Source organism: Podarcis melisellensis, assembly GCF_964234715.1.
Source record: "Podarcis melisellensis genome assembly, chromosome: 1".
Classification (NCBI taxonomy): domain Eukaryota; kingdom Metazoa; phylum Chordata; class Lepidosauria; order Squamata; family Lacertidae; genus Podarcis; species Podarcis melisellensis.
In genome coordinates, this window is record NC_138528.1 from 10,793,735 (window position 1) to 10,806,607 (window position 12,873).

At 44.6% G+C, this 12,873-nt stretch overlaps 1 protein-coding gene across 1 annotated transcript in view; it reads left to right on the forward strand.

The window, feature by feature from the left end:
* BRF1 (BRF1 general transcription factor IIIB subunit) overlaps window positions 1-12,873 on the forward strand; it is a gene marked incomplete at its 5' end in the record, with an annotated part of 195,682 nt that overhangs the window by 26,720 nt on the left and 156,089 nt on the right. Inside the window, one exon of the mRNA XM_081911507.1 lies at window positions 10,702-10,875. Coding sequence (XP_081767633.1) covers window positions 10,702-10,875 — 174 coding nt within the window. The remainder of the gene's footprint in view (window positions 1-10,701; window positions 10,876-12,873) is intronic.

Here is a 12,873-nt window from a genome sequence, read left to right on the forward strand (position 1 = left end):
GGGGGGAGAAGTTAGCCAACAGACTGTCCCGATGATAATGAGAGTGGCAAGGCACACCGAACAGATAGCGTTTAATGTGGCCATCCTGGGAGGAGCGCCCATCATTTTGGGGATGAGCTGGCTGGCGCTACACGATCCGCTAGTGGGCTGGCATCAGAGGGTGGTCTCCTTTGGATCAGCGCATTGCCTAGAACACTGCAAGGAGGGGAAGGTCTCGGGAGGAGACAGAGTCACCCTAGCGGGGATGGAAGTGATGGGCAAAGGGAAGGTGCCCCCGCAATACGCAGATCTGAGCAACGTATTCAGCGAAAGGGAAGCAGACAAACTGCCACCGCATAGACCCTTTGACTGTCAAATCAACCTACTCCCAGGGGCCCAACTCCCAGTAGGCAAGCTGTACGCCATGTCAGACAGGGAGATGCAGGAGCTGAGGGAGTTCATTGACAAAAACTTGAAGCGAGGTTTCATCAGAGAGTCCCGAGCGGTGGGGGGCAGCCCAGTGTTTTTTGTGGACAAAAAGAACACAGACAAACCGAGACTGGTGTGTGACTTTAGGGCCCTCAATGCAGTGTCGGAGCCCCTGGCTTTCCCTATGCCCCGAATTGACGACATTTTGACCAGAGTAAGGAAGGGAAAGATTTTTACAAAACTGGACCTGCGGGGGGCGTACAATCTGATACGCATAAGGAAGGGAGATGAATGGAAGACCACCATGTTTACCCCTTTGGGAGCCTTTGAATACCTCGTTATGCCCTTCGGTCTACAAGGGGGCTCCGCCTGTTTTCAAGCTTTTATAAACCACGTTCTGGGACCTTTGCTCTACAAGAACTGTGTGGCCTTTTTAGACGACGTGTTGGTGTATTCGGAAGATGAGGAACAGCATGTGAGGGACGTTCGAGAAGTGTTGGGCAGGCTGCAAGCCAACCAGCTGTGGGTGAAACTGGAGAAGTGCCAGTTTCATACCAAGGAGGTGGAATTCCTGGGGTACCGCTTGTCAGACAAGGGATTGGCCATGGATCCAGGCAAGGTTCAAGCGGTACTGGAATGGAAGACACCGAAGACCAAGAAGGACGTGCAAAGATTCTTGGGGTTTGGGAACTTTTATCGGAAGTTCATCAAGAACTTTGCCCACTTGACGGCGCCCATCACCGACTGCCTCAGCAACAAGAAGAAATTTGTTTGGACGGTGGAGGCGGATCGAGCCTTTGAAGAACTGAAAAGGGCTTTCGCCTCGGAAGAACAACTTCTGCATGTGGATTTACAAAAACCCATGAGAGTGGAAACAGATGCATCCGACCGGGCTATAGGGGCGGTCCTTCTTCAACCGGGGAGGAGTGCGTCGGAGTGGAGACCGTGTGCATTCTTCTCGCGGAAACTGAATAAGTCCGAGAGGAATTACACGGTGTATGACAGGGAACTACTTGCCATTCACGAAGCATTCCGGAGGTGGAGACATTTATTAATTGGGGCACAACACAAGGTGCAAGTGTGCACCGACCACAAAAATTTAGAGTATTGGAGAACAGCTCGAGTGCTCAACCAACGACAAGTGAGATGGGCACAGGAATTCTCCAAATTTAACTTTGAGATTTGTTATGTGCCAGGCCCAGAAAACGTCAGGGCGGATGCGCTCTCACGCAAACCAGAATATTGGGAAGGGGAGGAGGTGATCGAAGAGAGACATGTCATCCCGGAGGACCGCTGGGTGTGTGGGGCGGCGCTGGTGGGGCAACGGGAACTGGTGGAGGAAACGGAAAATGATGAATATGCCCAGGATAAGCTCAGAGGTCTCAGGGGGGAGGGCGAGAGCCCCGGAGGTTTTGAGGAAAGAAATGGGGCATTGTATTACAAAGGGGCACTGTATATACCCGAAGGTGAATTGAGGGGGAGAGTACTCAAGCAGTTGCATGATAGCCCCACGGCGGGACATTTTGGGCAACACAAAACCATGTGGTTGGTTACCAGGGAATTTTGGTGGCCTAAGGTGAGGGAAGATGTAAGGGAGTATGTAAGAGGGTGTGACCAATGTCAGCGAGCCAAAGGGGAAAGAAGGGCGCCGGCAGGGTTATTAGAACCTTTACCCACACCAGAACGGCCTTGGGAAGCGATATCAATAGATTTTATGACGGATCTGCCAAGGTCCAAGGGGAAAACAGCCATCATGGTAGTAGTAGACCTGTTAACTAAGATGTGCCATTTTGTAGCATGCTCACATGCAGTCACAGCGGAAGAAACGGCGAAGTTGTTTGTGGAACATATCTTTAGGTTGCACGGGGCTCCCTCGAGGGTGATCTCAGATCGAGGCAAACAATTTACTTCCAGGTTCTGGAGGAAGCTCATGAGCTTGCTACACGTGGAAGTTAATTTTTCAACTGCCCGGCACCCTGAAACCAACGGGCAGGCGGAAAGGGCAAATGGCATTCTTCAACAATATCTTAGGTGTTATGTCAATGACAGAGAGAACGATTGGGTCGAAAAGTTGGCGTTGGCAGAATTTGCCTACAATAATGCGGAGAATGTGTCCACAGGGATGAGTCCCTTTTTGGCTAATTACGGGTGTCACCCCAGGGCATTTCCAGGGGAAGGAGGGGAGAGATGGAGCGTTCCAGCGGCTGAACATTTTGTAGAAGAGATGGAAGCCATCCATCAGCAGCTCCAGCTCAACTTAGAAAGGGCCAAGGCACAATATAAGAAGCAGGCAGACAAGAACAGAAGGGAAGGTGAAACCATAAGGGTGGGGGATCAAGTGTGGTTGTCAACCCAAGGGTTGCCGTTCAAAGGGGGTTGTAAGAAACTGAGGCCCAGAAGATTGGGACCCTTTGAGGTGATTCAGCAGGTCAACCCGGTAGCTTTCAAACTCCGATTACCCAACCACATGAAATTGCACCCAGTGTTCCACAGGTCGTTACTGTCACCATACAGGGGGGGACGTGAAGGGGAGCACGTCAGGGGACCAGCCTTGGAAGAGAGGGAACGCCGCAACCATGTAGCGGAAATCCTCGATTCCAGGTGGAAGGGTAATCAGGTGGAGTATTTGGTGGCGTGGGAAGGGGAACCGGAGTCAGAAAACACCTGGGTAAGTGCAGAGGAAGTCAATGACGAGGTTTTAACAGAAACGTTCCACCAAAGGTTCCCGAGGAAACCTCAGCCTATAGCAAGGTTTAGGAGGGAGTATTTCGGCACCACCGATGAGGAAGAGGAAATGGAAGGGTTCGCGGAGTCGGAGTTGGAAGATGGAGTGGACTCTGATGACGAAGAGTACCTAGAGAGTAGGAACAGCAACAAGTGGAAGGAAGTGTTCGCGACGTCGGAAGATGAGGGAGGTTCTTTCAGGGGTTTTACCTCCTCACCGCCAGTAGGAGAGGAGACGGAAGGGGGTGAAGGGGGCCCTGGAGGGGAGGTGGATGTCAGGGAACTGACATCTAAAGCGCCGCAGGTGCAAAGGCTCCCTGAGGTTGAGAGAGCAGTAGCAGCGGAAGAGGGAACCAGTAGAGGGCGAGCAAGAACTCCAAGGGAAAGTGAGTCGGAGGGATGGCTCAGAGACGCTTCAAGCGAAACCAGTGGGGAGGTCTCAGGACCTCCTATAGGGACACCCACACCTCGACGGAAACTGTCACGCCGAGAGGCCAGACGACGTGTTTCCGTTAAGGAGCTTTTATGTTGGAAACGTTTCCGAAAGCAGCCACTTTCGGATTCTACTAGTGATTGACGCAGCCATGCTGGAGGGGCTCCGTCACAGGCAGAGGTTTGAAAACCTGATCAAACTCTGAGGGACTTGCATTTTACGCACAAGCATCTCATCGTCCCATCACACTTAGGTTCCTTGGTTCCTTCGTGTGCCAGCATGCCCATCTTGCAAAGCCATTCAAAAAACTTAAATTAATCTTAAAATTAGTGGGAATGAGGATAATCTGGAGCTCCAATAGTCTGTTTTTGCTTGTGGCAAGATAGAGCACTCAGATTATGAGATTATTAGATAATCTGGTGCTGTTCATTTGGGGAATGCACCCTACAGTTTAAGAAACCACAAGCTAAGTGGCTGGTGCTGATGTGGTGGGAAGATCTGTAAAAACGTTTGGGACAGCAGTATTTAATTAAAACAACAACAACATATATATTCATGCATTCATATGTAGCAGTATTTCAAATGCCATCATCCATGCTTCCCATTATAACCCTCTTTCTCTCATCCATTCCTGAACCAGGGTATCTATATAGTGGAGACAAACTGTCTACAGCTGTATATGATGATAGTGTTGTTGCACTTAACCCCCCCCCCGCACAACCTTTAGCCAGATTTACCTAGCGAGAGACTTGACTATTGTGAATAAACACTGCTCTTTGCAGATATTTCTACTTCAGTAGTAGTGGATAAATGATCTTTGAAGGCATAGAATGTTGCTCACTAATAGGACTTTGTATAAGGTGTGTCCTATGGGGCACCATTTTCAGATTTAGATATACGTTGAATAAGTGTCTGCTCTGAAGTGTGACTCCAAACAGGACCTATTAGAATGCTCCTCCAAGCAAGGCTGTAGATCAGAAGATGACTGAAGCAAAAGACAATGGCTTGGGGGCTGTGAAAAGTAATTCAGTGCCCTGATGAATAACTTACGTCTTGAAGGAAGGATCAGACAATTCCTCGGCTCTGGAGCAATGCCTATCTTGATGCATAAGATGGATGTGCTGTTGGCATGGTGTTTCAAAAGTTGGCATAATTCTAGTATATCCTAGTAGAAGAATCCTCACAAATATGTAAAGAAACCAAAGCAAACCTGATACGGTAAAATATATTGTATGTCTTTTTGGAGATATGTTGGAATTCTGAGACTTTGAATCGCATACCACCACCTTGCAGTGTTTCCTGCTGCAACTTTTATTTATTTAAGACATTTTAAATACTGTTTAATTATTCACATTTGTAAGTGGTATGCATAAACACAGTTTACAGAAAGGGGGACAGTAAAACCATGAAAATTGACGCCTTCTGGAACAAGAAAGTCTTTTGTCACGTGCCTGAAGTTCAGCAAGGAGGGTGTCTGTCTAATCTCTGTTGGAATGGAATTCCACAGGCTTGGGTCCACTACACTGAATGCAAGATTTCTAGTAGTTACGGGTTGTGCATCTGAGCCATCGGAACTGTGTATTTTTCTGCTGGGACAGAGCTCTTATTCCAGCCAATCCATATGTATTTTGGTTGCAGCAAGTGGAGGGAAAACAGGGCTCACTCTCATACTTGTCTTCCATCCTAGATTGGCATGCCAAACATTTTAAAATTACAATGTTTTGCGCGTTGCTTTAAATACACCTGTGGAAGACGATTGATCACCACCATCATTATTAATAACAATCTTATTACCTGTGAGCGTTATCTTTTATGGCTGAATTGCTTCCTGAACTGTGGATGGTCCCAATTCTTTTGTTCACAGCAGTTCCCCAACCCCCAAATTACACCTAGCCTTGGTTTGCAGTCAAAGTATGTGGTTTCCACAGACATTATTCCTCCTCCCCTGCCCCAGTGATAGCCTGAACCTCAGAGACACTTGGAAGGCAGTGAGAAAGAAGCCACATTTTATCTGAGTGTCTCTGTAGTGCACTGCCAGGTCAGGGATGGACCCCTGCCTTTCTCTTGAGCCTGAAGGGAACTTGTCCCTGATGTTGTAATGAGCTTCAGAGGCATGTGGAACCAGTGAGATTTCTCATTTTATCTGACTGTCCCAGGCCCACCTCAGAAGCTTCCCTTCGACTTTTCCTCTTCCCTCAGGAAGGTTGCACATTGCAGTGCATCCTCTTGAGGAATTCTTCATGGTAGGTTATAATAGGTACTAGAAGTTAGCAACTGGTCCAGGGTTACCCAGTGAGGTTTATAGCAGAGTTTGGATTTGAACGGATGCCTCCCTGGTCAAGGTTCATTACTCTACCCACTTACTCTCAGTGAACAGCTGGACATGCTATGTACCCCAGTGCTTGATGCTAGCAGAAGCCCTGACCTTTTGTTTGGAAGTTACTGAGGTGCAATATATAAAGCGCTTTTCATGGCCCCCGAGGACAGGATTTTCTCAAAAGTCTGTGTTGGCTTTTCTAGGCTTACTGACTCTCACCTTAATTGGGCTGTTTCTCTGCCCTGGCCTCCAGTCAGGGGCGGGGGGGAATACACTTGATCTTTTGCTGTCAGTGCTGTCACTCCTTAAAGCTGTAATTCCCCGTTATGATTGCTGCTTAGTTTCCACACCCTTCAATGCATAGTGCTTGACAGATTGAAGCTCTCTGGGCCTGCAGGGAATACAGCTTTATTAACCACTTGAGAGAGAGCTCATTGGAGTGAAGAGGATGATCCAGAGGCTCTAATCTAGGCGTCCTGTTGATGAAGCCTTGCAGTCTTGCTGAATTCTCTGTTGTGCTGATGTATTGAGGTGTCATCACACCGTCACAGTGCAAACGTAGTTGCGTCTTTCAGATTCCTACGAAACACTGAACTTGAAGCACTGTTGGTCTGAACTCGGCACTCGGTAGCTAATAGCATGTTTCTATTAATTCATTTCACAGCTTCTCATTATATGAGGCAGGCCTGTACTGGTCCTTCAGCAAGTTAAAATTATCTCCCCTTTTGATTATTAATGCAAGTGTTCTTTCGTGGTGGTGAAGGTGAAATCAGGGTTTGGGATTCTACAGATGGCCAGGCCACCTGGATCTTCTCTAGGGCCTGCTTAGTTGGTGTGCCATGAGCCAGGATTGCAAAACTATTTCAGTTTTCTGGAAACTAGTTCCACATTTTTATCACCTGCCCTGCTTGGACAGCAATTAAAAAGGACAAGCTAACGAGGAACGTGTAAAGGAGTCCAAACTCTGCCAAAACAAATGTAAACGGAGACAGTTGTAAGTGAAAGTAGAATGAGAAACGTCGTGCTGAATCACTAAAACAATAAACAATTACTTTTAATACACCAAAAGCAGAAAATAGGGAGCAAATTGGGACATTATATGAAAAAGATGTGAAAAGATGACATACCATATTTTTCCGTGTATAAGACGTAGGTTTCCCCCTAAAAAATAATGTCCAAAATTTGGGGGCGTCTTATACGTGGGGGCCATCTCCCCCCACTTTCTTAAACCGGAGTCCCCCAAAATAGGGGGCATCTTATACATAGGGGCGTCTTATAGACGGAAAAATACGGTAATTTGTATAAACAAAATCATTTTGCCGTCATTAGGAAATGGATACTGGTGACATAATGTGCTTGAACTTTCAATGTATGCCATGCTATATTTTACTCACTCGCTCACCCGCCCACCCACTCACCTGCCCACCCACCCGTACCCCTAGCTGCCACACAGTTTACAGTCTACAAAATTAAAATTGCACTGTTTTGCTTGTAGACCCAGACAGAAGAAAGCAGTGTTTCATTATACTCCAGTGCTAAATTACGGTATTTCTTATTCCCCTGAGCATAGGGAAAAAAGAAGGGTTTACTAAGCATTACAAAACTGGTATTGAGAAAGTGCTTCTGTTTAGGAATTAGCACGCAGCCTGGTGGGCATAATGTAGTAATCATAGTATGTATTTCTGCTGTTGGTGCATGTAGTGTATGCACACTGGGAAGCTCCAGCTCATTGCAGCTGCCTGCCATATCTGTATGTAGCAAAATACATGGAATCATAGAACTGCACATGTATGTGATCACATTAGTATTTACATGCTGGTTGCATGCCAGTTCCAGCTTTGTATTACTTCTCATCTCACAATTTCATAACGTTTGAAGCAGCCACAAGAGAATCAGCTGCACTGTGCCCTGCAGGAGCAACTTCTTTTGGTGTATGTGTGTGGGGGGTTAAGATCAGAGTACGGATTATGTTTGTTAAAGAGGCTTAGGAATTAAAAATAATGGTGGGTGCACTATGCTCCTTTGTAGGGAAATTAAAAACATAGTTGCTGATTAACCTGCACATCCCATTTTAATTATAGCCAGGCACAGCCTGTTCAGGATAGTTAATTTATGTGGGTTAGAGACCAGTGCAGCGCTGGCACATCTGCAAGCAATTTAATTTAATTTAATTAGCAAAATGGTGCTAGATTGGGCATTTGACAATTGGGGGTTGGGATTGGCAGCACTATGGGCATTGCTCATGTCGGAAGACGGCACTAACAAAGTCTAGTTTCTCGCAGTTCAAAAATGATGCACGTACAGACAAGCATACAGAGAGAGAGACCAGGTGGTTCTGTGAAAGCTTGGTTGGCTTTAATCAAAACGATTCATTGCGGAAAAAGTCCCATGAATAATTCCCCATGTTTCTGGCACCAGCTTTGATCTGATTTGGAGTACACAAGGCACTTTTTAGATGACATATTAAAATTATATATGTGAGCTTTGTCGGCAACAGTTTATCAGTTTGGATTGGAAAAACAAGATTTTGAGCATCCTGTGTTGACCAAATAATATTTAGTACAGTTCAGGAATCGAGATAGGTCTTTCTCCACATTTCTAGTCAATTTCATCAAGTGCAGTTTGTAATTCCCAGGGCAAAGCTCACTTCCCCTGTTTATAACTGGTATAACACAGGCCAGGATTGGGTTTCTTCAAACAAAATTGGTAGGCAATGCAGACGACAGAGAAAGCCTAGTGAAAGTATTATGGGAAAAGTTGAATTTATAGATTAATGTATCCAGGGAAGGGATGCAGCATACTGGTAGATCTTACTTTTAGATTTAAAAGGTTTCAGCTTCAATCCCTGGCATCTTCTGGTAGGGCTGGAAAGGATTTGTGACTGAAATCCTGGAGAGATCCTGCGAGAAAGGCCAGGCATAGGGAACATGTTCCTGGATTTCAGCTCCCATAAGCCCAGCCAACATGGGCAATGGTCAGGGATGATGGGAGTTGGAGTCCTATAATATTTGGAGTGCCTCTGTTTCCCAACCCCAGTATAGTCCCTGGTATAAAGGATCAGTCGTGGAAAGCAGATTTCTGAGCCCTTATGAGCATAGCTTTTAGATCACATAAAATATTACTGATTGTGGTGGAAGATTTGTTATCTTGGCCCCTTGGACATAGGACTCATATGGAAGGTTGCGTTATGAACTGACCCTATAAGAGCTTATCTGTCATATCTGGCTACTCTCTCCTTAGTCTGGTGTTATAGGTGCTTTGATAGGAAGTTCGGAAGAAGCACAAAGTAATTCACATGGACACAGTGTTTTCATTTCCCTGACAAGTCTGGTGTTGTCATCATGTGCTTAGTTTAAACTGTTGAACAAGCCACATGGCAAACTTCTCTCCCTGCATGGAAATGTTATTTGTTTCTAATATCCCCATGAAACTTTAATGTTCTGCATGTTTCCTGTAACAACACATGGCAGAAACATTTTTCTTACATATTGAACCTATGCTCTACTCATTGGCTGGTCAATAAATACCATACTTACTTTACCCTGTTCTTCTATAACTACTCTCCTTCAATTTGGGCTTGTGCTCTTGCCACAGTTTCCTGCAGCTGAAGTGTTTATTAGCATGATGTGCCTGTGCTATGCTTTCCACAACTGTATCACCAGCTGTGTCATATCCTCTTATGAGTCATCTAAAGGGCTTCAAACAAAGCAATAAGGTGCATCCGTCTTCTTGAAGCCACAACTTAATCTTTGTAATCTGGCAGCTGAGCTCTCCTCAAATGTGATTTGCAGGAAGTACTTCCACAGCAGTGGCAAACTTAGAGGGCACACCTCTTTCTATGGCCAGATTTCCTCAGTTGTGGTTTTGCCTTGTTTGCGGTCAGGGGACCTGCATGAGCAAGAATGTGCTTTGCCAGGTTTTTGGTGAACTGAAAACTTTTACTTTTCTTTCAAACTAACGTGGAATGTCTTCTGTTTGCAATTTTGAGATATGCACCCTTACACTGAGGGGCATTGTTCACTCTCTTCGGAGTAGCGTATATGTACATTTATCTGTTTGAAGCCATGGGTAGTGGTGGAATCACACAATCTGGTTTTGTTTTTTGGGGAGCAGTGGGGAAATAGACAATTTTTTTGGGGGGGGGACTGAAATGCAGGCTTATTTATCATCCAACCTAAACTTATTTTATTTCTCTAACAGCTTAAAATCTATCATTTATAGTAACACATATTTGGCACATACATGAGTTTTATGCTATGCACATCTACTCAGAAGTAAAATCCATTCTTTTTAGTGTAGCTTAAGCTTGGGCAGGTGCCTAGGACTGCAGCATCAAAAAATGAATACTGTACTTTAGTTTTATACAAGCAAAATTGTGAATATACCCACTATTGGAAAGAAAGAAAGGATGTGCTACAAATTGTTGTACCCTATGCTATCTAAGTGGATATATATATTAGTTTGTGGTCTTTTTTGTGATCTGCGGGCAGCACTGCAGAAATTCATAATTGATTCGGGTGTTGTATATATTTAACACTGTACATAGTTTTAAGTAAAAATCTTTATACTACCCATATTGAGTGAACACAACCCCTTCTTGGGTGCAAATTATGTAGTATCTGAGAAAGAGAGCGGACCTAGCGGCTTTAAAAGTTTTAACTTCTTATTTCATAACAAAACAACCCCCTACTCAAAAGTATAGAGCAACCAAGTTGACTTCAATTCATAGTGTAAGTATGCTTTGCAAATGGTGTATTATTATTATTATTATTATTATTATTATTATTATTATTATTATTATTATGTTTTCTCTTGAAAGGAAAACGGCAGATCCATCATTTGGGGAACCAGCTGCAACTGAATCAGCATTGCCTTGATACAGCCTTCAATTTTTTCAAGATGGCCGTGAGCAAGCACTTAACCCGAGGGAGGAAGATGACCCATGTGATCGCTGCTTGCCTCTACCTGGTGTGCAGAACAGAAGGCACTCCACGTATCCTTTCACTGCTGCTTGAATATTTTGGGGGGCATTCCTTGGGCCGTTTGAGCGCTTAACTCTTCTGTGCTTATTCAAATATAAGTCCATTTTTGTACACTTTAATCTTGTCACTCATTGAAGAAAACGCCAGGAAAACATTTTGTCTTGAATAAAAGTCAATGGTGAAATTGGTAGGGATTGTCCAATTTAATCTATAGTTGAATGTGGTGCCCTAGCCTGTAGGGGAGGGGCATGAATGGACTACCCCCCGCCCCTTCGCATTAGATCAGGCCACAATGTGATTATTCCACATTTCAGGTCAGCTCACTGATTCTATGCACTGAGTATTTTTTTTTTTTTATAAACAATTAAATGTGCCTATTTACTAGCTGTGTATGCCCTAAATCTCTTGATGCATGTGCTTTTTAAGGGTGATTGTCTCATGTCAAAATATAACGACAACAAATTATATTTGCAACAATGCAGTGTACAGGTAGCTTTCATCTTAAGCGAGGGATTGATTTGGGAGGTTCACTCATAAATGCAAAATTGCATATAGCCAGGAACCTCAAGAATTGCCGTCCCCCCTTCCAAGACGGAGGACAGTGTCCCAGAGCCTGGTAAGCAAGGAGAACCCACTGGGTAGGGGTGGGGGTGGACAGTAAATAAATGGAGAGCAGGACCTCTCCATTTATTTATTTCACCCACCCATGCAAAACTGTGATGATGTAAGTAAAAGCAGCGTAAGATGCATTTCATCTTGATTAAAGCCAAAGCAGTCCTTTGAATCTTTCCACTCTGCTGAGCAGGCAAACTGTGTTTCACATTTTGTACCCATTTCCACCTTAACTTCATGATCCTGGTGTTCTTTTCTGGTTTACCATTTTCTTGGGAATGTTTAATTTTTTTCACATTAGTGATGTTTGTTGTTTTCGGCTTCCTGCTCGCGGAACAAACAAACGAACAAACAGTGATCTGGGGTTCATACCACAATACAAGCGCAATGTGCAAACAAACCCAGTATATTGGATTCCTTCTGCTCCTTAGAATTTCAGGTCCGCATTGATAGAAGGAAATACTTCCTCAGGCGGACCAGGAATGAGCGTGTGCTTCCTTCAACAGAGCTATGCTACTTCTGTCCTTTGTTCGCCTGTTAGAATATTAAGCAGTTTCCCTTATTATCTAGGTAATGTGTTGTGTAAACCTTAGACTTTAAGACTTAGCTCAAGGGTGGTGAACCCTTTCAGCCCTTCTTGGACCACGTTTGACAGGTGGGACATCACAATGGTGTCATGACTTGGCTTACCCATGGCACTTTGAAAAGTATGTGAAGTCAGGTGTGGGGCAGGCTGGGCTGAAACAGCCTCGTGGGCCAAATGGAGTGGTCTGTCAGGTCTAATGAAGCCCACAGGTCAGAGGTTCCTTGCCTTAGAGGGGGTAGCAGAGCGCAGTGTTTGGGCTAAGAATGAAAAAGAACAAAAATACCGAAAATCCAACGTGAATCACAATATTTAAAGTAAACAGAAGATTAGGTGAAAATGCATACGACAGTTCTGGCAGCAAATTGAGTGCTGAAGTAAGAGTTGAAGGAGGTTTCTTTAACCACAGTAGAGCAAAAAAAGGCAAGCTCCTGGCTGCAGAAATAGAAATACCCAACGTTCAGTATAAAGCTGCTTTCTTTTTAATGGTTTGCAGCAGAGCAACTATATAATATAATGAGAAACATGTTTACATTTTCAAAGGACAAAAAAGGTTGAAGGGTATGTTAAATTAACATTTTCAGCATGTTCAAAGTTTAGCTCTCAAGAAAACGTTTATAAAATGGAAAGAAATAGACAGAAAGCTAAACGTAAGAAATAGATTAAAGTGTAGGGAGGCATCCAATGAAGTAGTTCCCTTAGTGCAAGGTTTTCCAATTGTGCAACAGAACTTCATCGCCTTCTCCCTGTGTGCCCCCCCAAAAAAATTGCTCTTGAGGGTTGGTGGAAACCCCAGAACAGATTTATGGGCATA